Raw genomic sequence first — 25,100 nt, 5'->3', positions numbered from 1 at the left:
TGTCTTGCTGGAAAATTAGCTACAAATGTTTGCTACCTAAATTTTGAGAGAGACTTTCAAACCGACTCCGGAACGAAGGCAAATCAATTCAAACAAAAACCAAAGATATCCACTTGGTTCAGTTGCTACTAGATGGAAGGATCCATGTTAGACAGTTCATACGAAATGGCTGCCTTGCAAAACGTAAATCAACAAAAAGTAGGGTAAACATTAGTGGACATCGATTATTGATAATTGATTTGGGCCTTGGCTCTTCGGAATGTGACGAAGCATAGCCGAAGAACACGATTTGCTGGACCTGCTGGTGTCTGGACTGAAAAGGAGTAGATTTTAATTGAATCACAGTATCTCTGGGAAATTTCCATAAGACAAGCAGCAGTAGCAGCAAATAAGTCAATTGCTCTCGCTGGATAACAAGACTTGACCGCAATGCCCTTTCTCGCTTATTTATTTGCACAAGCGATAAGACATTAAAAGACTTCGCTCTTCCCTTCCGGAATCCAAAGTGGGAGCTGAAGTCCGTAATGCGCTTAAGTCCGGCACAAAGTCCGTGTTGAATCTGCAAAGTGAACATTGTAAAACGGATAGCGGAAAAGGCAAAGAAGAAGGCAGAAGGGATGGGATGGGAGGCGAACCCAAAAAAGGAGCTTCCAGCAACAATTTATAGCTGGAAAAAACTAAAGATTGAGACCCTGGGATGGGACTTCATTCTCCCAGCGAATGTGATTGTTTCAATCGATGACCAATTTGATGACCATGTTACGCCATCGTAACGTTACCGTCCATTGGACATACTAAAAAGTTGATTTGAATTTATTACAAAACGCATTTACTTTACTTTCCATCCTGATTTCCCAGGCCAGGCAGGTAGCCACATGCCTATCCACCCAACCTCCAGTTCTGCTCTTCCCCCACGACCAAGCAGTTGTTAATTTTTAATCAAAATAAAGAAGAAAAGACGAAGGAAAACTACTGCCCCGGCTGGTGGACTTTGGGACATTTAGCAGACTCAGCTGTTTGCTCCAAGTCGGAAATTGTATTTTGGCCACTTGGCTCATTTTTGTCCAAACCTCATCATTATCATCATCGTGCTTATCGGTCCCCGTCATCAGCAGCAGCTACAGCTCCTCCCCCAGGTTCAGTTCCTGTTTCTGTAAGTCATGAAAACTGTTACTTGATAAGTCCATTGCATTTGGGTGGATGGATGGTTACAGTAAGTTGGCGAAACTTCTCCACTGAGAGAATGAGGTTGTATAATCCAGGACTTCAAAACATTCCCACAATTCCTAAGAGGGAAAGAGAGATAAGAAGAACCTGTTGAACATCACACTAGAGACCCTCGATCAAGATCTTCCATATTTTTTCGGCAGTAGGTGAGTCAACACATATACTGTAGAAATAATCTTCTTTACCAAGAAACATAGAAACAAACATCATTCTTGGCATTGGTTGATCTCTCTGTGTGGAAACACCGATTATTTCGGATGTGCAAAGCAGTCTATGTGAAGAAATGTCTACGTCTTCCGAGGAACCGAGCTTAGCCGTGGTGTCACCGCGTCTATTGGTGGGTGAACAAGCGTTCAGAACCTTAGTGCAGAGCAAGCATTTCCCTCAGTGCGTGGCACTCATCAGCTGGAGTAGCTCATTGGCCACTTCCTCTCATTCCTCTCCCCCCACCACCTCTCTCGGGCTTTAGACAGAACGAGTAATTTGTTGTCAGGCAAAATGTTAATAATGCAGCAAGTTGCTGCTGCTGCTGTTGCTGCGGCTGTTGCTGTGGAAGCCACAAGTGGCCAACGTGCTTGCCGACGGCAATGGGAATAGGGAATCTTGAAGGGAATGCTGCAGTCCTTGAGCATCCTGTGGAGTATGTACGTGGGGCCACTTGAACTGTTACACCAGAAGACGATATAACCACAGAACTCAAGTTTACTGGCCTCCAACAGGTGAAAGTGAATCGATTTTCTCCTTTTAACCGTACACAGAGCACAGTCCTGGCCAACTTAAGCAGTACTTATTGTTTGGCAAACTTTATATTTAATTAGTAGCAATCGCCTGGTGGGGAGGGCGGGCGGAAAGAGTTCCAAATCTGAATCCAAACGAAAACTCCCAGCAGCTTTGACTCGAAATAAACAGTTGCTCCTCATGTCGAAGGAGCCCCAAAAGTTTCAAAATTATCACGCAAATCAAAAGAAAACAAGGTGGAACGTTGTGAGTTGCTGCGGACACCGCAACTCTACAGTTATACCCGATACTAAGTCATTTTGGCTCTCCTGCGGCAGACGCCGCTAATATTGAACCACACGACAAAGAGTGCGTGCGAGAGAGACAGAAAATCTGTCTGAGCGTGACGTCGGGCGCTGCGTAGCCACTAAAAATTGATTTCTTGCTTTAAAAATGATCCGATCTGATCCAGATTCAGCAATCTGATAGATATGGTAATTATCTATGATTCTGCGTTTTTGGTTTTCTCGAATGTGCAATATTGTGGATGCAACAGATTTTCGTTTTTTGTGGGGGCGGAAGGGGGTGGGGCGAAATTCTGAGATATACGTTTTGTAGTGAGATCTAACAGAAGTGCGGATACCAAATTTGGTTACTCTAGCTTTAATAGTCTGTGAGATTTGTGGATGCCCCAGATTTTCATCCTTTGCGGGGGCGGAAGGGGGTGTGGCGAAATTTGGACACGAAACGGTCAAGGTCCGATATCACAGGAGTGTGGATACCAAATTTGGTTGCTCTGGCTCTTATAGGTTCTGAGATCCTTGAACTCATATTTTGCAATTGACAAAACCGACCATGAAACCTGTGTGTTAGAGATAGACAGAGCGAGAAAGAATGAAATTGTTTTCTTGATTCTGGCTATAATCATTATACGATCTCGTTCAGATTTTGCACTGTAGAATATATGGTCATCCTCACCGATTCTGCGTTTTTGGTTTTATCGTATCTTTAAAAATGTGGATGCCACAGATTTTCGTTCTTTGTGGGGGCGGAAGTGGGCGGGGCGAAGTTTTGAAATATTTTTGTAGCAGTGACATATCACAGAAGTCTGGATCCAAAACATCGTTGCTCTAGCTCTTATAGTCTTTGAGCACTAGGCGCTGAAGGGGACGGACGGACGGACGGACGGACAGACGGACAGACAGACAGGGCTCAATCGACTCGGCTATTGATGCTGATCAAGAATATATATACTTTATGGGGTCGGAAACGATTCCTTCTGGACGTTACACACATCCACTTTTACCACAAATCTAATATACCCCAATACTCATTTTGAGTATCGGGTATAAAAATTCCACGAAACTATTTTGGACAAAACTTTTGTCAATGGCTTAACTTGCCCCAGTGGCCGCATTTGTGGCGGAGAGAGATGTGAGAGAGCGGGCTGACAGGGGGCAGGGGCCCGTTGAGTACTCAAGTAAATTACAAGCTTTCATAGTCTTGGATTATTTAACCGCAGCAATGAGTAGCTGTTGGAGTGTGTGGAACAAGTGTTATCAAAACACACACACTCACACGCACGCACTCAGGCTGGAAAGAAGGAGGTCACGCACCAGGCAGGCACTAAAAACTGCCCAGCCACGCGAAGCGGGTTCGGCAAAACCAGGACGACATGCAGTTGATTCAACTCAACCTGAATCACTGCAGGGCCGCACAGGATCTCCTGACGCAGACGGTGCGCGAGCTTGGCTCTGAGGTGGCACTCCTCAGCGAACCACATAAGGTGGGCAGCAGCAGCGATTGGGCCACGGACCTTACTGGCAAAGCGGCCCTGTGGCTCTGTGGCGTCGACGCGCCACAATTGCGCGACACCAAGTCGGCAGACGGGTTCGTCCGAGGGTATGTAGGCGGCATATGGTTCTACAGCTGCTACCTGGCACACAGCCTCTCACTGGAGACTTTCAGCCGCATTATGGACGAGCTGAGCTGCGATTTGCGAGGACGGAACAACGTCGTAGTCGGAGGCGACTTCAACGCCTGGGCCCTGGAATGGGGGTCCTCCCGTACAAACGCCAGAGGCCGCACGGTGTTGGAGGCTTTTGCCTCTCTGGACGTCGTCCTTCTCAACGAAGGGTCCCAGCAAACTTTCAGCAGGGCAGGTGGAGGGTCGATCATCGATCTCACCTATGCCAGCAGCACGCTGGCCCCGGAACGCCCGATGGAGGATCAGCGGCGTATATACTGCCAGCGACCACGAGGCCATACTATGCACCCTGGGCACCCTTGCCCGATCGAGAGGTACCCCGTTCCGGCATGGGAAGGCGTACCGCCAGGACACGCTTAGGGCCCAAGCCTTCGCAAGCGCCCTTGAGAGCTACTCTGCAAACGATGCAGACGGAGCCAACGATATGGCGACCAAATTGGCGGACGCACTTGAAGGCGCCTGCGACCAGAGCATGCTACCGAGAGGGACGTTCCGGAAGCACAAGGATCCAGTTTTCTGGTGGAGCGAAGCGATTGCGGTTGTCCGTAGAACCTGCCACCGGGCCAGAAGGCTGCTCCAGCGAGCCAGAGGCACACCGCGCTTGGCCCGATGCAGCGAGACCTACAAAGCGGCGAAGAAGGATCTGAAGACCGCCATAAGGAACAGCAAGAGGGAATGCTTCCTAAAGCTGTGTGATGCCGCCGAAGAGGACCCCTGGGGAGGCGCGTACAGGATGGTGGTGAAGAGGCTGAACGCGGGCAGTAAAGCTCCAACAGATCCAGAGGCACTGGAGGGTATAGTCAGGGCACTGTTTCCTCGAGGACGGCAGATCCCTAGCTCCCTGCGGTTAGAGCCTAGCCCGAGCGACATCTGCGAAGTTACGGAAGCCGAGGTGTTGCAGGCAGGCAGAAACCTGATACCTAGGAAGGCTCCGGGTCCGGATGCGATCCCCAACAGCGCGTTGAAGCTGGCACTTCTTCTACTCCCGAGGGAAGTTGCGGGCCTTTTCAACAAATGCCTCCAGGAGGGGACGTTCCCCGAGAGGTGGAAAAGGCAACGGCTGCTACTATTAACCAAGCCGGGCAAGCCGCCAGGGGTGGCCTCTGCCTACAGGCCCATCTGCCTTCTGGACTCCATGGGAAAAGTCTTCGAAAGGGTGATCGGTGCGAGGCTGAGCGCAGCCATCGAAGTAGCAGGCGGTCTCTCCCAGAACCAATACGGGTTCAGGAAAGGGAGGGCGACGCTGGACGCCATCTTGAGGGTCGTACAAACGGCGGAGGAAGCCATTGCTGGGACTAGGTGGAGAGGCGGAACCAAGTCCTATTGTCTGGTGGTGACACTGGACATAAGGAACGCCTTCAACTCGGCCGACTGGACCCGGACGCTGGAGGCACTGAGGTCCTTCAACATCCCGGGCTACCTACTGAATATAGCGCGCAGCTATTTCAGCAATAGGGTGCTGACAATGGACACATGTCAGGGCTCTAGGGCATACGAAGTCTCAGCCGGAGTCCCGCAGGGCTCCGTTTTGGGACCTCTGCTCTGGAACGCCATGTACGACGGGGTCCTACGGCTCCCGATGCCAGCCAACACTAACCTGGTGGGTTTCGCTGACGACGTCGCAATAGTGGCGGTAGCGAAGGAACTTGCCGCAGTGGAGGAGCTTGCCAACGTCGCCATACAAGCCGTCGAGGCGTGGCTAGCCGCCGCGGGGCTGGAGCTGGCGGCCCAAAAAACGGAGGCGGTCCTGATATCCAGCCGTAAAGTGGTCGAGACCGCCAGAGTGCAGGTCGGTGGGACCGCGATCGAATCGCAGAGGTCCATCAAGTACCTTGAAGTCCTCATCGACACGCGCCTGTCCTTCAAAGAGCATCTGGAATACGTCCACACGAAGGTGGGACCGCGGGAGCGCTATCCAGGATGCTGCTAAACACCAGAGGGCCAAAGCAGGCAACGAGGAAACTGCTGACAAGCGTCGTGACGTCGCAGATGCTCTACGCCGCACCGGTGTGGGCAGAAGCCGCGAAGGTGAGGAGCTACATGCGAGGAGTTGAGGCAACGTATAGACTGTGCGCCATTAGGATCGCGTGCTCGTTCCGGACCATCTCAGACGAAGCCGCGTTAGTCATTGCCGGGCAAGTTCCGCTCAGGGAGCTGATAAGGGAGAGGAAGGAGATCCATGATGCCATGACGGACAGCAGAAATTAAGGACGCCGCCAGAAGGACCAGCATAGACAGATGGCAGACTCGATGGGACCACTCACCCAAAGGCCGATGGACCCACACCCTCATCCCAAGCATAGCATGCTGGGTTGAAAGGAAGCACGGCCAGGTGGATTTCTACCTTACCCAGGCACTGAGCGGACATGGCTACTTAACCCGCTACCTCAAGCGCTTCGGCCACGAGACAGAGGACTGGTGCCCCGAGTGTGGCACAGGCATAGAGGAGGACGCTCGCCACGTCCTCTTCGACTGCCACAGGTTTGACCTCGAGCGTCAGACATTGGAGACAGCAGCAGGGTCTAGGGTCAGCACCGAGACTCTGGTGCCGCTGATGCTGGCAGACCCGAAGGTGTGGGAAGCGGCCGCGGAGTTCGCCTCTAGCGTGATGCGAACGCTTAGGTCCTTGGAGAGAAGGCGGAAGGAGCAGACGGAGTAGGTGTCCACGCCACTGCGAAGCAATGCTTTGCGGCAGTACCGCAGTCCGCGGGGCCCCTAGTCCCAACATACTCTTGTCCGTTAAATTAAGTTAAATATAAATTGTACAGTATATATTATAGAGCAAATAAATAAGTATATGAATATAAAAAAACGCACTCAGGCGCACAGGATAGTGGCAAACAGGATGGCAAACAGGATCCATATGGTTTCGTATAAAGAGGGAAATTTTACAACCAGCATAAGAAAGTCACTTTACGTGGGGCAATGGCACATTATGTGGCTAAGAAAGGGACAGCGCCAGTGGCAGTGGCTGTGGCAATGGCAGTGGGCCGAGAGGCTCGAGCGATGTGGCGACTGAAAGTTAATTTTGGCCGGAAAACGTAAGCCAACCAAAATGTGTGCACAAAACGAGCAGGAAAGCGGAATTCCACTAACACTGCGGCAGGAGGCTGTTCTGGTAAGGGAGGACGAGCAGAGAGTAAGAACATTTTGCCTAAACTATGCCATTAACATAGAAAACTTTCATACCAGACGTAGCTCTCAATTCTTCACCCTCATACCTCTCCCTCTCTGTCTCCCTACCATTCACTCTCCTCACTTAGCTTTCCAGCCGACTCTTCGAAGCACGTAAATACTTGCCAGAAACTTGCACGAATTAACAACACAAAGTTTGTCCTGCTTGTGTGACGGAAAACTTGGATAAAATAATACAAAACTGCCACTGGCAAGTGACAATAACAGGGACGAGTGAGCAAGAGGGGTGAATAAATATAGACAGAGAGGGCAGAGGGACATATGCTTCATCAGCAGAGTTTGTCCGTTTCGGCAGATGGTGAAAAGGATTGCGCCTGAGAGGAACTGAAAGCCAGTGTTCAGTCCTTGGCCCTCAGTCTTCAGTCACTAGTCCGCAGACTTTACTGTTCAGTGCCAAATTATAAACAATTTGTTGTCTCCGAATCTACCCCACTCTCTCTCCTGTTGTATTTGAAGTTCTGGCCTACAGGCTATTGGCCAAAGTACGAGTATTTATAGCTGAAAACTTTATGACTACCAAGACCAGACCTAAGCCAACGTCCATAAAAAGCAAAACACTGCTTTCTGCGCTCCGTTCTCCGTGCTCTGTGCTCTGTGCTCCGTGCTGCTTAATGTTTTTTGTGTGCTAGACGCTCCTCCTCTAACACCGCCCACAGTATAACTGCATAATTGCCGCTAAAGAGTGTTTCGTGTCCAATGCGGATTCTAGTCTGGTCCAACTATAACTCATTATGGCTAATGAGTGTTATTTGTGCCCTGCGGCAGCGCCAACCTTCATTTTGCATGGGCGTAGCAAGGCGAAATTTCGAACAATTCGTAGAACGAGTATGGGTACTACTCGTCGCACACAGACACAGCCAAACAGATCTTCACTCTGGCCAAAGAGATAAAATTTAACTGACAACAAAAGCGATAACGAGTGACAGCTCTTGTCAACTGCGTGCCAGAGAGAGACGTTCCTAGAGAAAAAGTGAAAAAGAGGATTAAATATAATTACGCCACTGCTTGAAATCCTTACTCCGAGTGGTCTACACGGAGTTGGCTTGCATGAGTTTCGAATTCAATGAACCACATTTTTCTGTACTCTCGTCTCGTCAGAGGTCCTACTTTTTATGCTGATCGCCAAGTTGTCGACCTGTTGCTCCATTGAGCGGCAATAAAACAAAAAGAATTATTGTTTTATTTTTATTATTATTTTTATTGTTTTTTCTTAAACCACCCCGGTTACGAGGAGGCCTGCAACTGACTTTTATCACATGTAAATCGAAATGACGCGTGTACTGGAAGGCAGTAGCAATAAACGTGGCCAAAAGGCATATGCATAATACATATTACGTATACGTATATGTGAGCAACTGAACGAAAAGGAATGAATAAACGAAATAAATAAATAAGAAGGCGCAACAGTCTCATCGATTTTCTCGCATTATAAGGACTCAATTCGGAGGCGAGGCAGCTTCACGAGTCTTCCCCCATTTGGGGATCTGGGGGCAGTGCAAACACAACAATTGAAATTTTAAATGGCGCACTGGCAATGGCAATAATGAGATGATAATCGCGAGGGCGATGGCAAGGACATTTATGCTGATGACGTATGGCAACTCTCGATTCTTCTTGCACACACAACCCCCACCGCACTTTTGAGCTCTTCGGTTGGGCTGAAAGCTGATAACGTGTGATTTAATGTATTTTTAACGGGTTTTAATCCGATTTACAGTTTAATGGGGCGTATTATTTTGGGGCCGACTCCGCAATCGGTCTCTCCCTCCACTTCAGATTCCTTTTCTTTGACTTGAGCATTTGACTCATGACCAAATCGTCCTGGATCCGTGCTCAAGTGAAAATGAGATTTCCATATTAATTGATGCTGGGAGAACGAAATGCATGCCACAAACCTCTAACCACCAAAAGCTTTCAGTATTTGCGTGAAATATTGATGGAAAATCAATGCAAATATATATTTGTAGCTCTCGTTGGGTCAACCGCGTGTCAATCAAGGTCATTCAAATGCACAAAAATTGGAAGCCTACAATTTATGCAGCTCTAAATAGGCTACTTCCATATGGGTATGATTGAAGTTTGAATACCCTGAGCAGTGCCCGAAAGCGAGATCTATTCAATATCCTCAATGGTATTCGAATTATTTTAAACATTTCCTTTTGCTAAATCTTCAAAGGATACAAACGATATAATCGGCTCAATAATAGTTCTTCAGTATGAAAATTATTGCTTTATCTCTGTATCGGCTGCCGCAAATTGTGGCAATCAATGCAGCAGCTAATGCTCCCGCTGTTGCATGAATGCAATTCAATGTATCAACTGGGGTGAGGGTCATGCTAAATGGCTACCGGAATATGCAATTAAATCAGAATTTCTTACTGTTTTCATTTTTAAATTTAAATATCAAGCAACTACAAATGGTTGGACACTATATCCATGCCTAATCTCTATCCAATCACATTCATCTGTGTCGGCAGTCCGATGCCTGCACATCTTGCGCTTATTCGAGCAGTTCCGGGGACGGGGAACCTTGTTCCGAAATAGAATCACGTACAGGACCAGGACCAATTCAGTGCGAACCACTTCAGGACCAGGAAGTCAGTGTGCGAATTAAACTCCAATTTGATTGGGCGCACATCTCATCCCGGATCGGCCAAAATCATTAGCGACTGGTTTTTTTTTTGCTATCGACTTTTTGTTCTTTTCTGATTTATCATTTGTCATGCCCTGAATCACATTGAGTTTATTTTTTCTGTTGTTTCAAATGGGCGAGCAATTAAGAGCCGACCATGCAAATGGTTCAATAAATATCAATAAATTTCACCAGCAATTGCTGCATTTGCCAATAAATAACAATGGATCCGAAAGGGGGAATGACAGTCAGGCAAAATTTCTAGACCACCGAGCATACAGTGTGAATGGAACTAGTAGCCGTCTAAAGAGTATGAGAATCCGGAAAGTTTGCAGAAAAACCGAGTCCTGCAACCGCCACTGCAGCCACCCGCCTTCCGGACAACAAATCAAGTGCGAAGCTAATTACAAACAAGGTAACTATTACAAATATTTGCACCCCCAACCCCACACCAGCTGATCTGTGTCCCCCCCGGGTCGAGAGCCATGCGGCACATGAGTGATGCACCCGCCTGGACTGAGGCCAAGTGAAAGTTGTGGCCCCGTCCCGCCCATTTTGGGGTACGGTCCACCACTTCACAGTGTGTGTTTTTTTTGACTGCATGGCCAATTGATTGCGGCATAGGCGGAAAAGAAAGTCCACAATTTGCCACCGCCTCAAAGACGTCAATGACCGGGCCAAAAAAACCAGCAGCTCACTCGAGTGCGAATATATGTAGTTACTAATCGGTTACACAGCACAGCGTTTTTTAAAGAGCCCCCGTCAAGCAATCGTACACCAAAAGCCAGCGGCAACGGCTACTAATCAGTTAGCCCCTTATGCCTGACTGCTGCCTTTTCACACTCGACAGAAAATCAACAGAGATAGAAAAAACTTGAAAATAGTTGCAAAAGGGGTAGCGCATTATGAAGCCAGAATCTTGGATACCCTTGTGATTCAATATCGAAATTGAATAAGCAATGATGTGGAATATTTAATTGAGTTTCTATGACGAATATGATCGATATCCCATCCGACTTTACTGCCCGTTAAGATCCCCATTTGGGAAAAGGTATCCATCTCACGATCTATGGCATGTCTGCCCGATCGTCATCCTCATCGTCATCGTCGACATCTGTCTGCACAGAGCGTAATTTTTTCGACTGCGCACGCGCACAGCTGAGCTACGTGCTCGGATACCCATGCCCCCGGGCACTTTATCCATCTACCAATCCTCCTGCTGGATGCCCATAGCAAACACGTTAGGCGCCGACCGAGACTGAAAAACTCGCCCAGCAACCCGCTCCCGCTAAGCGCCCGCTTGTTAAGCTGCTCACTACAAATGCGAGAAAAAGAAAGAGAAAATAAAACGAAACGAAAAGAAAAAGAAAACAAAACGTGAGACGCTTCGTTGCCGGCTTGAGATGACCAGGCCAGGAGAGGATTGGAGCTTGGGGCTTGGGACTTGGAGCTTGAGTGTTGGTAAGAGACTCTCAAGTGCTTGGCTTTCAGTTCAGTTGCGAATTTCATACAATGCGAGACGGTTGAGCATTGAGCGCCGCTAGAATTCGGAAAGATACACTACTTCATTCCACAAAGAGTCACCAAAAAAAAGAAAAATACGTTTCGCGATTAAGCGGAAATTAGTCAAGCAAATAATAATAAATTATTCATCTGTGTCCGTCCGTGCGAGTGAGTTTGTGCTCGCGTGCAGTCTCAAGTGAAAAGTGCCTCAAGTGTGTTTTGGGGGCAGACCAGATCAGAAAAAAAGACAGCCCCAAGATGATTGAGAGACGCAGTCAACTGGACAAGGTAAGGCGATCGGCCAGTGTCCGACCACAAATGGAAGACTCTCTAGTTGTTCCCGACTCAATGCTTAAAGAAAACAATACCCTCATCGAGTTCCACACAAACTAGATCTCCATTTCATAATCTGGAGCCCATTAAATATGACCTAAATACGTGAAAACTTTTGCTCTGTAACCTGCGAACACTTTGTGGAAAGCTTTATCACTCGTTTTGGTTGAAAGTTTTTCGCAAATGGCAAAAAAGTAGAGAGGGAAATTTTATTTCCCACCGTTAAAATGACTGGGAACTGAGTTGGGAATCTTAAAACAACGGCATTTAATTATATAAATAGTCTTTGTGCGGAGAGGGACAACAGTATCCACCACTAACTTAAGACCTGTAAATATCTGTTTTAAAAACCTCTTAGTGTATACAAAAAATTGGTGTGCCCAATGAGAGTTATCTCTTATGTTAATGGCTGCTCAATCTGCTTGATATTTATTCTAATGATATAATGATACAAGACTTGGAACGGATTTGTTTTTCTGATTGCGATCACAGTGGAGCTGGGGGAGACATAGGGATGGACAATGACAGAGAGCCGATTTCAGTCTGGGACTCACATAGTTGCTGAAGCAACCCATTCAGGTTTTATTTTCTTACGAGTCTTTGTTCAATTTGTTTGGCAAACTGATTAATTCTTGGCCATGTGCTATGTTTTCTTTCGGGTTCTAGTTCTTAGCGGCATGATGATAACAAGATCTGAGAACTCTGTTCTGTTCTGTTCTTCATCATCTGCTATCTAAATATTCGCAAATATACTCGTATCGTCATCTGTTTCTGTTTCATTGTCTGGTCTGTCCGTTGTTGTTTTCTTCGCATACTTGGAAATGATTCAGACTCATTTGCATATGTTTGGCAGTTATAACTTTTGCTTCTATTTGCATTTTTCGGGTCTCGCTGCTAACTTTTTATACCCGATACTCAAAATGAGTATTGGGGTATATTAGATTTGTGGTAAAAGTGGATGTGTGTAACGTCCAGAAGGAATCGTTTCCGACCCCATAAAGTATATATATTCTTGATCAGCATCAATAGCCGAGTCGATTGAGCCCTGTCTGTCTGTCCGTCTGTCCGTCCGTCCGTCCGTCCGTCCGTCTGTCCGTCCGTCCGTCCGTCCGTCCGTCTGTCCGTCCGTCCGTCCGTCCGTCCGTCCGTCCCCTTCAGCGCCTAGTGCTCAAAGACTATAAGAGCTAGAGCAACGATGTTTTGGATCCAGACTTCTGTGATATGTCACTGCTACAAAAATATTTCAAAACTTCGCCCCGCCCACTTCCGCCCCCACAAAGGACGAAAATCTGTGGCATCCACATTTTTAAAGATACGATAAAACCAAAAACGCAGAATCGGTGAGGATGACCATATCTTCTACAGTGCAAAATCTGAACCAGATCGTATAATGATTATAGCCAGAATCAAGAAAACAATTTCATTCTTTCTCGCTCTGTCTCTCTCTAACACACAGGTTTCATGGTCGGTTTTGTCAATTGCAAAATATGAGTTCAAGGATCTCAGAACCTATAAGAGCCAGAGCAACCAAATTTGGTATCCACACTCCTGTGATATCGGACCTTGACCGTTTCGTGTCCAAATTTCGCCACACCCCCTTCCGCCCCCGCAAAGGATGAAAATCTGGGGCATCCACAAATCTCACAGACTATTAAAGCTAGAGTAACCAAATTTGGTATCCGCACTTCTGTTAGATCTCACTATAAAACGTATATCTCAGAATTTCGCCCCACCCCCTTCCGCCCCCACAAAAGACGAAAATCTGTTGCATCCACAATATTGCACATTCGAGAAAACTAAAAACGCAGATTCATAGATAATGACCATATCTATCAGACTGCTGAATCTGGATCAGATCAGATCATTTGTATAGCCAAAAGGAACAAATCAATTTGCAGTGGCTACGCAGCGCCCGACGTCACGCTCAGACTGATTTTAGTCTCTCTCGCACGCACTCTTTGTCGTGTGGTTCAATATTAGCGGCGTCTGCCGCAGGAGAGCCATACTGACTTAGTATCGGGTATAACTGTAGAGTTGCGGTGTCCGCAGCAACTCACAACGTTCCACCTCGTTTTTTTTAATTCTAATTAATTAAGTGCGTGTTAAATTACGTAAGACATTCAGACGCAACGAAAGTAAACGCTGGTATAATTTATACAAATGGTCGGCCAGAACAGCGGCGCGCTGCGATTACAACGAGTATTTTAAGCCCCCTAATGTGCACCGGAAATCGATGTGCGGTGTCCCGATGTGACGGCATTTTTGGGCAACTGATCGATATACTTAGACGTTTATGCACGATTGGACGTCAGAAGCCGGGTGGATCTGCGTCATGGGGCATGCGCAGCTGCATGTAGAGTGGGCTTTGAGTGGGTTTTGGGAGCTGCATATAAGGAATATGTATCTATTCTTCCAAGTTCTAAGCCAATAGATTGGACCGGTGTTCCAATGTGATCTATGTCACGTAGTCCCCCAGCCACACTCAAGCAAAGTATAAGCGGGGATAAAGCGTACATAGAGCATTAATCTCTCAGTCTCTCCAACTCTTTTTTTCTTTCTATCTCTCTCTCCCTGTGCTTTAACCCATGGAGAGCTGGTTTGCCTCGTTCTCGCTTTTCATTATAAATGAGACCCAGAGCACACTAAGAGCAATTAAGCTAATAACAAAAACAATTGTACTCTATAGAGTAAGCCAAAACTAAACAGAGCGATGGAGAGATAAGATAGGATGAGTCAGGGAAAAAGAAAGAGAAACAGAGCGAGGCAAGATGAGTCAGAGAAAGAGATTGTAATAAAAATGGCAAGGCAATTAGAAGCCAAAAAAAATAAAACAGTAAATGCAACAGAAACAGAAAACAAGTGCAACAGGATTTCATTGCAAAATTCTTTAGATTAAATATGAAGAATGCAATGCTTCCATTAAAACCTATATATAAACTGTAGATTGTTGACCGGATAAGAGCATATCATTTAAAAGGCAGTATGGTCAATGTCTGGCGGCTGGAATGAATATAATAAATCAATCAACGCACCAGGCGAGACCCGTTCTGTCTGTCCCTGGATTTCCCCCTATATATGCCACATTCTAACCCTCCGATGGCTGCATGTACTCATGAGGTCTGCCGTTCCTATCCGCATTAGCATATTCAATAATTACCAGCATTTCAGTTCACTTCTAGTAATGGCTAAAGCTTAAATGTGAAATAAACGGCTTCAGATCTGAGAATAAACAATGAAATGTTGCGTAAAAAATTTTGATATGCAGCTAATTGATAAGTGCGCTTAAGTTGATTAGTAGCGGAGCCAGAGGCCGCATTTAAATTAATTAAGGACTGGCCCCCCACAGGCAAACACACGGCATTGCGCACTCGAATCCCTCGATCTCTTCCACTCCATCAGCCTCAACCTCAGCTACAGCGTGTTAATAGACTCTTTTGCAGAGGTGGTATGGGCGTTGAATTTAATTAAATTTACACACACAGACGCACGCAGATATGGGATATGGGATTTTTGCAGAACCATTAAATAAATTCCTTCTTTGCTGCGGCTTTTGCCGAGCTTCAGTTGCGCATTTATTGCTACATTCTAAGAATTGGATTAAATGTAATCAAATGTCTCCGGGCTTCTCCTCTATGTTCTCCCGCCTCAGGATGCACTTTAATTAATTCAAATTAACTACATTGATTATTTGGGCATAAAGTGGTTGTCATTCCTGTGGCACAGCGAGTGGAGAGACGGCCATTAATTAGTTAGATGATTGACGATAGCAATGCCACGCCCTCTTCGCTAACTGCTATCTCACCTGCCCCTCTGATCAGCGCTCTCGCGACACTAGTTAAACGCGACTTCATCGTACCTAATCTTTGATTATATTCTCAACCCCGATTGTCGGGTAGACAACCCACAGATGCACTCACCTAAACCCACAGTAAAACTCTTCTGGGGGGGTAATTAACTCAGCGGACACAAAACAACATACAAAATAATTGTCATATGCGGGAACAACAAAACAATAGTAAAAGCAAATAAGAGCAGGCCGCTACACAAATATTCAAATGCTCTTAAGCTTTGAAAAAATGGCAGGTATGGGAGATAATCATTTGTATTATTTGTATTTTTTTCCCCCACTCCTTACTTAATATTTATCTGCACGTGTGCGTTCGTAGCAAAAGTGTGTGGTGCAAGGGGGCATGACAGAATAGCTAAAAATATCCACTTCATCCAAAGCGTTCCGCTAAAAGGTCACGTACAAAAACAATCGCCAGATTCTACTCCAAAAAAAGAGCAGAGAGAAAACACCCACAAAAAGAGCTTAAGAGTAAAGAGTGCTAAAATGCAAAAGTGTAGAATATAAATGTGTAAAGAGCGAATAGAGTGTTAAAGTGGGAATGAAATTAATTCAAAACGAGGGGGAACGTTGTGAGTTGCTGCGGACACCGCAACTCTACAGTTATACCCGATACTAAGTCAGTATGGCTCTCCTCCGGCAGACGCCGCTAATATTAAATGACACGACAAGGAGTGCGTGCGAGAGAGACAGAAAATCAGTCTGAGCGTGACGTCGGGTGCTGCGTAGCCAGTGTAAATTGATTTGTTCCTTTTGGCTATAAAAATGATCTGATCTGATCCAGATTCAGCAATCTGATATATATGATCATTATCTATGATTCTGCGTTTTTAGTTTTCTCGAATGTGCAATATTGTGGATGCAACAGATTTTCGTCTTTTGTGGGGGCGGAAGGGGGTGGGGCGAAATTTTGAGATATACGTTTTATAGTGAGATCTAACAGGAGTGCGGATACCAAATTTCGTTACTCTAGCCTTAATAGTCTCTGAGATTTGTGAATATCCCCAGATTTTCATCCTTTGCGGGGGCGGAGGGGGTGTGGCGAAATTTTGAAACAAACTCGTCTCGGTCCGATATATTAGGAGTGTGGATACCAAATTTGGTTGCTCTAGCTTTTATAGTCTCTGAGATCTAGGCGCTAATGTTTTACTCTAAGCAAAGCCGCCTATGCTACGTGTGTGTTAGAGAGAGGCAGGGCGAGAAAAAATGAAATTGTTTTCTTGATTCTGGCTATAATAATTATACGATCTGGTTCAGATTTTGCACTCTAGAAGATATAGTCATCTTCTACGATTCTGCGTTTTTAGTTTTCTCGTATCATCGAAATTGTGGATGCCACAGATTTTCGCCCTTTGTGGGGGCGGAAGTGGGCGGGGCAAAGTTTTGAAATATTCTTGTAGCAGTGACATATCACAGAAGTCTGGATCCAAAACATCGTTGCTCTCGCTCTTATAGTCTTATAGCACTAGGCGCTGAAGGGGACGGACAGACGGACAGACGGACGGACGGACAGACGGACAGACGGACAGACAGACATGGCTCAATCGACTCGGCTATTGATGCTGATCAAGAATATATATACTTTATGGGGTCGGAAACGATTCCGACACACTCACTCTCTATCTCTCTCTCTCTTCTGGCGGTGTCTCCTCTTCCGATATGCAAAGGCAGCTAATGAGGTTTGGCTTCCACTTTATACAGTAAAACACCATGACCCTGAGCAATGTCAGGGGCCTGGCTCCGCTCCGGGGGCTTGTGGTAGTTGTTGCTGCTGCTGCTGCGGGAGCATAAGTGTGACCAGCAAAATACGAGTATACAGAGCAAAAAATAGGTGCAAAAACCAAGTTTAATGCTGTTTGTTATAGTCGTACCCATGCAGAGGGTATTACGAATTTGATCAGATGTTTGCAACGCAGAGAAGTCAATCATCTGTCTCCCCTTTTTCGTTGCTCGCCTATATGGTTAGTCCCTTCATCTTCTATACTCGTACTGTACAATATATTCCATAGAAAGTGTATCAAATGCTTCGGTAGCCTATTGTTGATATTTCTGTTGGTGTGCTTGTTGTTTGGCTATTCAAATTTTATGAATTGTCAGCAGACAACAAAACAGTTTAGACACTCACACAGTGTTTAAGAACAGGGTGTTGTTGTTTGGTGGGGAAGGAGGGGCCTGCCAACCAAACCAACCAGTCGAACATACAATTCAATTTAACGATTTGCGCTGCCTGGTTATTTGGTTTTCTAGTTCAAGTTGAAAAGTTTGGATATCGCTACGACTACGGCTAAGGTATTGTGTATGCATATGGCTATGGCTGAGTGTTGATTTACAATTTGTACTGATTGTAGACCCTCTCATCAGACAGCAGCACTGAAACTTCAGCCAAACATTTGTACAATTGGCAAACAAATATTGTTGAATTGAATGGCGGAAAAAACACAAATGGAAATAGCCGGATCTGATTGTAGACCCTCTCATCAGACAGCAGCACTGAAACTTCAGCCAAACATTCGCCGCTCCCTCCCATCTGTCTGTCTGTTGATATTTAGCAAGGGCAAGCTGCGGGTGTGCCGTTAGAGAGGGACTGGAGGTGGGAAGTGGGATGTGGGAGGTGGAAGAAAGGCAACCCACTGACTCAGGGCCCGGTTCAACGTGATTCATACTTGGTTGAATGCTTTACAAATCTTGTTTGCCTGCGACTTAATGTATTTCGAGGGTAAAGGTTAAGCAGTCAAAGGGTCGGCGAGCAAAAGAGGTGGAAAGAAGGAGAAAGAGAGATGGGATGTGATGGGAATACTACACGTGACTTGCTTTGAAGCAGATTAGCACTTGTATACTCGTACTGAATCGACATTCGAGGACAGCGTACCGTCTGTGTACTTATTTATGTGAGTGCGCATTGATTACCCTCAACATACGAACGGTTAATAAAGTACTTTTAAAAGTTGATTCCAATTAGCACATTGGGGTAGATCATGCCGGTCTCCGAGCCGGTTTACTTTAAGCAAAAAATGAACCTAGTACAAATAGAAGAAAAACTAAACAAATTGGAGGGGAAATCGTATTTTCGAAAGAAAGAAACAAAATTGATAGATGAATGTGCACGAACAATAGCCTCAAAGTACGGACAAACATTTTTGAACCATGGAACTTGTTATTTAGCACAAAAAAGACTCAAACATTCTCGAGAAATGTCTAAACTCTTTTTGGTTTTATTTTTCTTTTATTTGAATTTATATTTTTATTTGTTGGTTTGCTTCCATACTCTTTTAAGCTTCCCCCAAACCCCCATCGCAGTTGCATCTCGTACATTTTTGCATATTCAATTCCGATTTTGGGTTACTGCTGGATTTCTGGTTCTGTACGGAGTTTATTATTTAGTATGCAGGCAGGCCGCCTGACGAGTTCAAGGCGGTTCCGGTAGATCCCAACTGCAAATGCACACACAACCAATCATCATCATTATCATCATCATCTGAAATATAGGTTTTTGTTGTAGTGGAACGAGACCTGTCGTCGAAACTCGGTCAAACCGACGGTGAGCCGAGCCAGATCAGGTAGGTTCAGTGAACTGCAATGAACTACAGATACTCGTACTCTGCGGATTCTCTCTGGCATTGAGAGCGGTGAGCAATCGATAGGGAGAAACTGAAACTGAAGCTAGCTCTCCATTCCCGTGGGCGATGCTAGCAAAAAGTGTGTCAGGCAATTACATTGAAAGCTTGACTGTCAGCTTTTCCTAAACCATTTTATGGTTAAAAGCGGCACACGAAATCACCAACAGAAGCAGCAGCGAGAAAGCTGTGCAAAAAAGTGCTCTCTCTCTCCCTTTTCGATCATGTGCAAACTTTTACATTGACTGCAGGCAGCGCTGACTGCGACTGCGACTGCATGATTAGCTGTAGTTGTACCTGTAAAAGTGGGCTACGTGATGAAATATAAGCAGCGCATGCGCTGCCCTATGCCAGTCGTCGCGCAGCCGCTCACATGTGTGCACTTCTCAGAACTCTCGTACTCCCACTCTATATTCTCATAAACTGCCAAAATGGCTTCCACTCCGGCACGCAGTGTCTACATCACGAACGAGGTGAGTTTCCTGCTTTGCCAAAAAAAATAAATGCCAGCCCGTTCGCCAGTCAGACAAGGAGAGAAAGAGGGTGAGAGGAGGGGAGAACGGAATATAAAAGAATATGAAATAAATTATAAAGTCGCCCGCACGCACTTCTGATGAGTGCCCTGGCAGCTAATTAGTGCTGCCTCAATAAAACCAAACCAAAAACAAATGAAACCAAACGAAACTGTTGCTTAGACACTCTACCGTAGACCCGAGAACGCTACGCGACTTAGATCCCATGGAGCAAGCGGTGGTTGCGACTCAAACATGTGAAAACGAAAGGGAACCTGAGAATAGTCGGGCAGCAGCCACTGCCACTTGAATGTAATTGCTAAACAAAAGCATTGTTTATGCCGGGAACTCAACTCGCAGAGGTCAGAGGGCTATTGCACAAACACCATTCCATTCAGATCCCTTTCCCTATCCCTATCCCAATCCTGTGCCCAGCCAAGGCGCAAAATATCTAAACTAATAATCAATGAAAACAATTAGCGCATAGACAAACAGCGGGCTTATTTGAGAGAACTCGTTTTCAACACTTTTGCTTTTGCCGCCGGTGCTCTGGCTAAGCCTTTGGCCCAGGGCCTACAGCCCAGAAAACAGAACACCCATAACCAGTACCCCGATTCAATATTGGATTTGAAATGATTAGAATAAATTAGTATTCATTTTCGGCAAAGTCGGGGAACAAACAGCTGCAGGGCCCGGGCCACTCGTTCGGATCAACTTCGTCAGTGGCTCTACTCAACTCGGTTCTGGGCACGATGATATAAAAACGAATTGCAAAATTCAATAGAAAGCAACAGTAAAATTCAAACATACAACGAAAGCAAAAGCAAAAACACTGAGAGAAAAACAAATTCAAAGTTCGTCTTGGCCGCAAGCCATCAACAAATACATGAATGAGAAGGAGTCAGAAACGTGGGCAGCGAGTCGAGACGAGAGAAGACATAACGAAAGCAAAGAAAAATCAAATGCTAATTATATACAAATTAAAAATGTGGCTAATTGTGAGTGAAATTGAGTGAAATCAAGCAAATAAAAATAAAAAGTATAATGACTAACGCAGGTCAATGGCAGCCAAGCGAGAACGAGTGAAAAAGTTATTAATATTGGACAGTGGACTGGAAAAGTCTTAAATTGATAAAATACAGAAAAATACAGTGACTGAGCAGGTCAGTTGTGCAGCGTTTAAGTAGGGACTGATTACTCAATGATGATTGGGTTATGCTTTGACTAAGGATAAGGCGTATATACATGTGCACACCCTTTAAGTACCATGTCCAGACTTTGTGGCACTGCTTGGACGTGTGTAGGCAGAGAGGCCTCCCTTCCTATTAATTAGTACTTTTCTGCCTAAGCGCAAAAGTTTAACGACATTTAGTTTCGTAGACTGCAACTATAATTACACTTAAAGCAAAATGAGTAAGAGTCAGTTCTGATTCTGACAACCGCCCAAGCCATCCCAAAATACCAACGCCCCCTATCAACGCCCTTCCAAACACCCCACCTATAGCATTTTGTTAGCAAAGTAATTACCGTTTATTGACTGTCGGCAAACAGAAACTTTTTTGTAGGCGGCCGCCTCAACTTGATGAATCTTCAAGTTCTTCAATCTCTTTGGCTGTTTGCTGGATGTATGGAAATATATTTACTATTTGGATCCTTACGGGTAGCGCGGCTCTTTTGTTTGCTTGGCCCGCGTTTAGCCTATTGTTTGCTCATCTAATATTTGTCAAAAATTCTGAGTAAGAATAACGAAAAGATTATTGCGCGCTCGAATCAACAGAATGTCGGTGCCCCACACATACCCGCACACACACGGCCACTCAAGCTCGAGTGCCGCCAAACGATGGCAACAATTGGTTGCCAAGAAGGCGTATGAGTGACATGCTGAGGAGCAAGCATAGCTCATACGCCCCGTGTGGTGGAAAAACGCGTTCCGACCAACATCGGGCCACACGCAAATCTCTTTCGCAAATACTTCATAGTTCTTTTGACCGTAATTTGATTTGGTCGAATGAAAACAAATTCAATTTGTATTGCATAAAGCAACATGCAACATTCACCAGGCGAAAGAAAAGACCGGTAAATACTCATGCTGTCAGAACCCTCCCCTTCTACCCCTCTACTCTTCTCAAAATTTTCATTCTGTGGCACTTGAGAGGTTTTTTTCATGCAAATAGAATCTGACAGAAAATACATTCTTACGCACAATTCACTTAGTGTGGAATTCTGTACGTTTGTATCTGTGTGTTTCGGTGGCTTTGCATATAAAACAAGCTGCAAAAGCAGCTCGAGTTCCACACACTTGGGCTCCGCCCCACTAGCAGCTTGTCCTGTAATTTATATTTGTTCAAAATAGTTTTGATGTGACTTTAATTAGAGAGAACCCCTTCCACTGTGCCCGAAGTTGCTCAGTTTGTAATAAATGGCTAACATAGTTGGGCCATCTTTATATAAATCAATGATGGAAATGTATTCATAGTTTTCTTTGTTTCAGAGAACACTTTTCTGCTTGGCTGAATCGGAGCCAAAAAGAGTTGCCTGCGACCCAGAAAATTTTGCAACTTAAACAATCATTGTCCACTTGGAATGCGCATTATTATGCAAATGCGGATTTAACGGGAAACAAAGTCCAAACGGAATATGAATTTGATTTTCATTCGAATGAAACAGCTGAATATCAAAACAGGATGTTTGTTTATTTTTATATTTCCACCCGAGTAAATCACAATGACGACTCCTCGGTTGATTTGTGGCATCCGTAAATACATTTCAATACATTTTTTAATTTGAGCTCGGTCTATCGTGTTGTGTAATGTTTTCAAGCTTTGTGGCAAAAAGCCATGCAGAATCTTTTGTCGACCCCCTCTCTGCCTGTCTGCGTGGGTCAAGGGTCAGGGCAAAGATATGTTCATTTGTTTAATTAAGCGGCAACATGTGCCGGCTTGCACCTTGCTGGCAATTTGTGTCAGGGCTGCCACAGAATCTCAAAAGTGTTGGCGGCATACAAATTAGACAGTCGCAATTGCAGAGTCCGACCTATGGGTCTGGCAAAGTCAGTGTCAGCTGACCGATTGTCATGGCTCGTTGGATGCCCTCTCCCTCTCCTCTCATCTCCTCACCCTGCCGGACCTGACCCAACCTGCACTCGCTTTAATGCTTTGATTTCTGTTTTGCGATCATTAAGTGCTGACCCAGACACCCAGCCGTTGATGGATTTTTGATATATATATATGTACATACTCATATACGAGCAGTATATGCCGTGTATCTAGACATTAGGCCATTTCCAAAAGCGGGCTCAAAGTTCATTGCATTTGGACCTTTTGCCTTGGATGGCTTTCGAAATGCGTAAAATTTTTTTGGCAGGGCCTGGGAAAATTCACTCACTGCCAAATGGAAAAGCTCAATGCATCCGCCAACAGACACAGCTTGGCAACAAAAACTGGTTACGCTTGGCAAATGCCACGCGGCAAGTTGGCCTTGGTCTAATCCACTTTTTAGAATCCCCAGCTCGTAGAATCGGCTCCCAGCAGCATCAGCAGCAGCAGCAGCCGCAGCCACAACAGCAGCTCCATTCAACAGCAACAGGCAGAAACAGGCGGGTAACAAATTGTGGCAGAGCTCCGGTGGCTGCCAGTGGCTGCCGTTGCCTGGCACTCTAAAACTTGATATGTTTGGCCTACGATTAGTCCGTGAGCCATGAGCCGCATTCGGGGCCTGGGTTGCCCGCCCAGAACATTGGCCAAGTGGCAGCAGTGGAGATCGGTTGTGGAGCGGGTCGCATTGGTTGCATGACAGAAACTTGACTTTGCACCGTTTAAAAGCGGACCACACCGAACAAGTGGCGTTCAAGTGCGAATACCGAACATTTCAAATCAGCCAAGATCAATGTGCCACAGAATGAGCTTCAACAATGATGTACTGTCCTCAATCATTCATTCATCAATCAGTGTTTAATTGAACCACTTATTCTTATTTTGCAGATAATTATCACAGCCATGGACCGATTCGTCTGGTTCGTTCTTCTGGTGGTAATGTCCCACCTGGTCACGGAGTTCACCCGCGTCTCCGGCTATGCCCGCGGCCCACGTCACGAACTTGTGCTGTTAAACGATGTAAGTAGCCATGTGGCCTGTGGTAACCTGCTCACAGTTCACTTTAAAGTATAAAGTGATTTTTATGGCCACAGTTGAATGTCATTTGCTCACTCAGCATATTCCCCCTGGCGTTATTGTATGGGTATTCGAATTAAAATATGAATTCCGATCTTTTCAGACGATGCTGCAACCGATGCCAGTACAGAATATGCTGCTCTACCCCAGCCACGAGTACGACCAGTACCAGCAGCGTCCGTCCATGAACAGCCTTCAGCAGAATGCAGCTCTCCTGTTCAGTAGCCTGGCTGCAGGGGCAGGAGCAGGTGCGGGGACAGGAGCATCTGCTGAGCCCAGCAGCAACGCCGCCATTCTTGCGGTGGGTGACAGCCAGCCTGCACACAATTCGGAGCCCAGCTATCCCCTCTTCAGTCTGCGCCCCTTAATCGACAGCATTTTCGAGGTAAGCTGGCCGGGATTATTTCCATTCGAGAGTTGCTGATTTTGCATTTGAACTTTCCGCAGATGGGACGTCTGACCGGTAGCTATCGGCAGGCAACGGCGGAAGTGTCGCAAAAATCTGTGGCAGAAGGAACGGTTCTGCCCTTGGGCCATCCCAGCTCCAATCCCACCGCCGATTCGAAGTTCTCCGTATCGCAGCGCAGGGCAATGCGCGAGTAGATGGCGTAACTCAAATCTCGATTAGTTTGTAGTTGTGCAAGAATGTTGGCATTTCTCTAAGTGAATGCTAGAGTGTTTAACGTGTGTTTTTTTCGTGTGCATTTATATAGTTTGTTTCTTAATGTTTGACTTTTGTGATATATGTAACATTGTTGTAAGACTAGCATAAGGACGTTTATGTCCGCCCAAAAAAGAAAATCCAAAAAAACTATATGTATTTACGTCTAAAATAAATTTACAAGAAAGAAAATACGAAAATCTCCAGATCAATGGAGCTCAAATACTGCTTGCAAGTGGTTCAAGACTAAACTCAAGTGCTTTAATTCTTGTGCCTAAAAGATGCAGCAAAAAACAACGCAAGAGATGGCAGTGCTTCTGAAACTGCATGTGCTGCCGACAACTGCTTTAATATTTCATGCGCCTAAAAACTGCAACATTAAATCAACAACAGAGATTGCAGTGCTATTAAAACTGTGCGCAGCCCTGTTCAAAGTATATAATTTGGAAAGAAAATAAATAAATATAAATATATGTGGCCCCGGATTTTCCGTAGTTATACTTTAGTCCAGGACGCCAGGTTTTATTATAATTAGTCTTTATTTATGAATATTATTTAAGATTAGTTCTGATTACAATGGTCGCTGTGCTTTAGATTAATAACAATATTTGCGCTCGTAATTTGCGTGTGGCTGAGTGAGACTTTGGCACCGAATTAAATGGCGTCGATCGTTGAGGCTGTGTTCTCTCCTCTCTTTGTTCGA

The 25,100-nt window shown here is 45.5% G+C and overlaps 1 protein-coding gene across 4 annotated transcripts; it reads left to right on the top strand.

The window, feature by feature from the left end:
• Positions 1–10,037: 10,037 nt before the first annotated feature.
• LOC117192711 lies at positions 10,038–24,882 on the top strand. Of its 4 annotated transcripts, none has more exons than XM_033397450.1 (4): positions 10,038–10,173; positions 23,548–23,679; positions 23,840–24,121; positions 24,184–24,882. In XM_033397450.1, exons 2-4 carry the CDS (start codon positions 23,563–23,565, stop codon positions 24,337–24,339), a joined length of 555 nt encoding a protein of 184 aa, XP_033253341.1. In that variant the 5' UTR covers positions 10,038–10,173; positions 23,548–23,562; the 3' UTR covers positions 24,340–24,882. The 4 variants fall into 4 exon arrangements, with proteins under 4 accessions (XP_033253341.1, XP_033253339.1, XP_033253338.1 ...); XM_033397448.1 differs by lacking the exon at positions 10,038–10,173 and adding an exon at positions 11,267–11,549; XM_033397447.1 differs by lacking the exon at positions 10,038–10,173 and adding an exon at positions 19,428–19,528.
• Positions 24,883–25,100: the final 218 nt, after the last annotated feature.

Source organism: Drosophila miranda (assembly GCF_003369915.1).
Source record: "Drosophila miranda strain MSH22 chromosome Y unlocalized genomic scaffold, D.miranda_PacBio2.1 Contig_Y2_pilon, whole genome shotgun sequence".
Lineage (NCBI taxonomy): Eukaryota > Metazoa > Arthropoda > Insecta > Diptera > Drosophilidae > Drosophila > Drosophila miranda.
The sequence above is the reverse complement of the archived record's forward strand: the minus strand, read 5'-3'. Positions and strand labels throughout refer to the sequence as shown.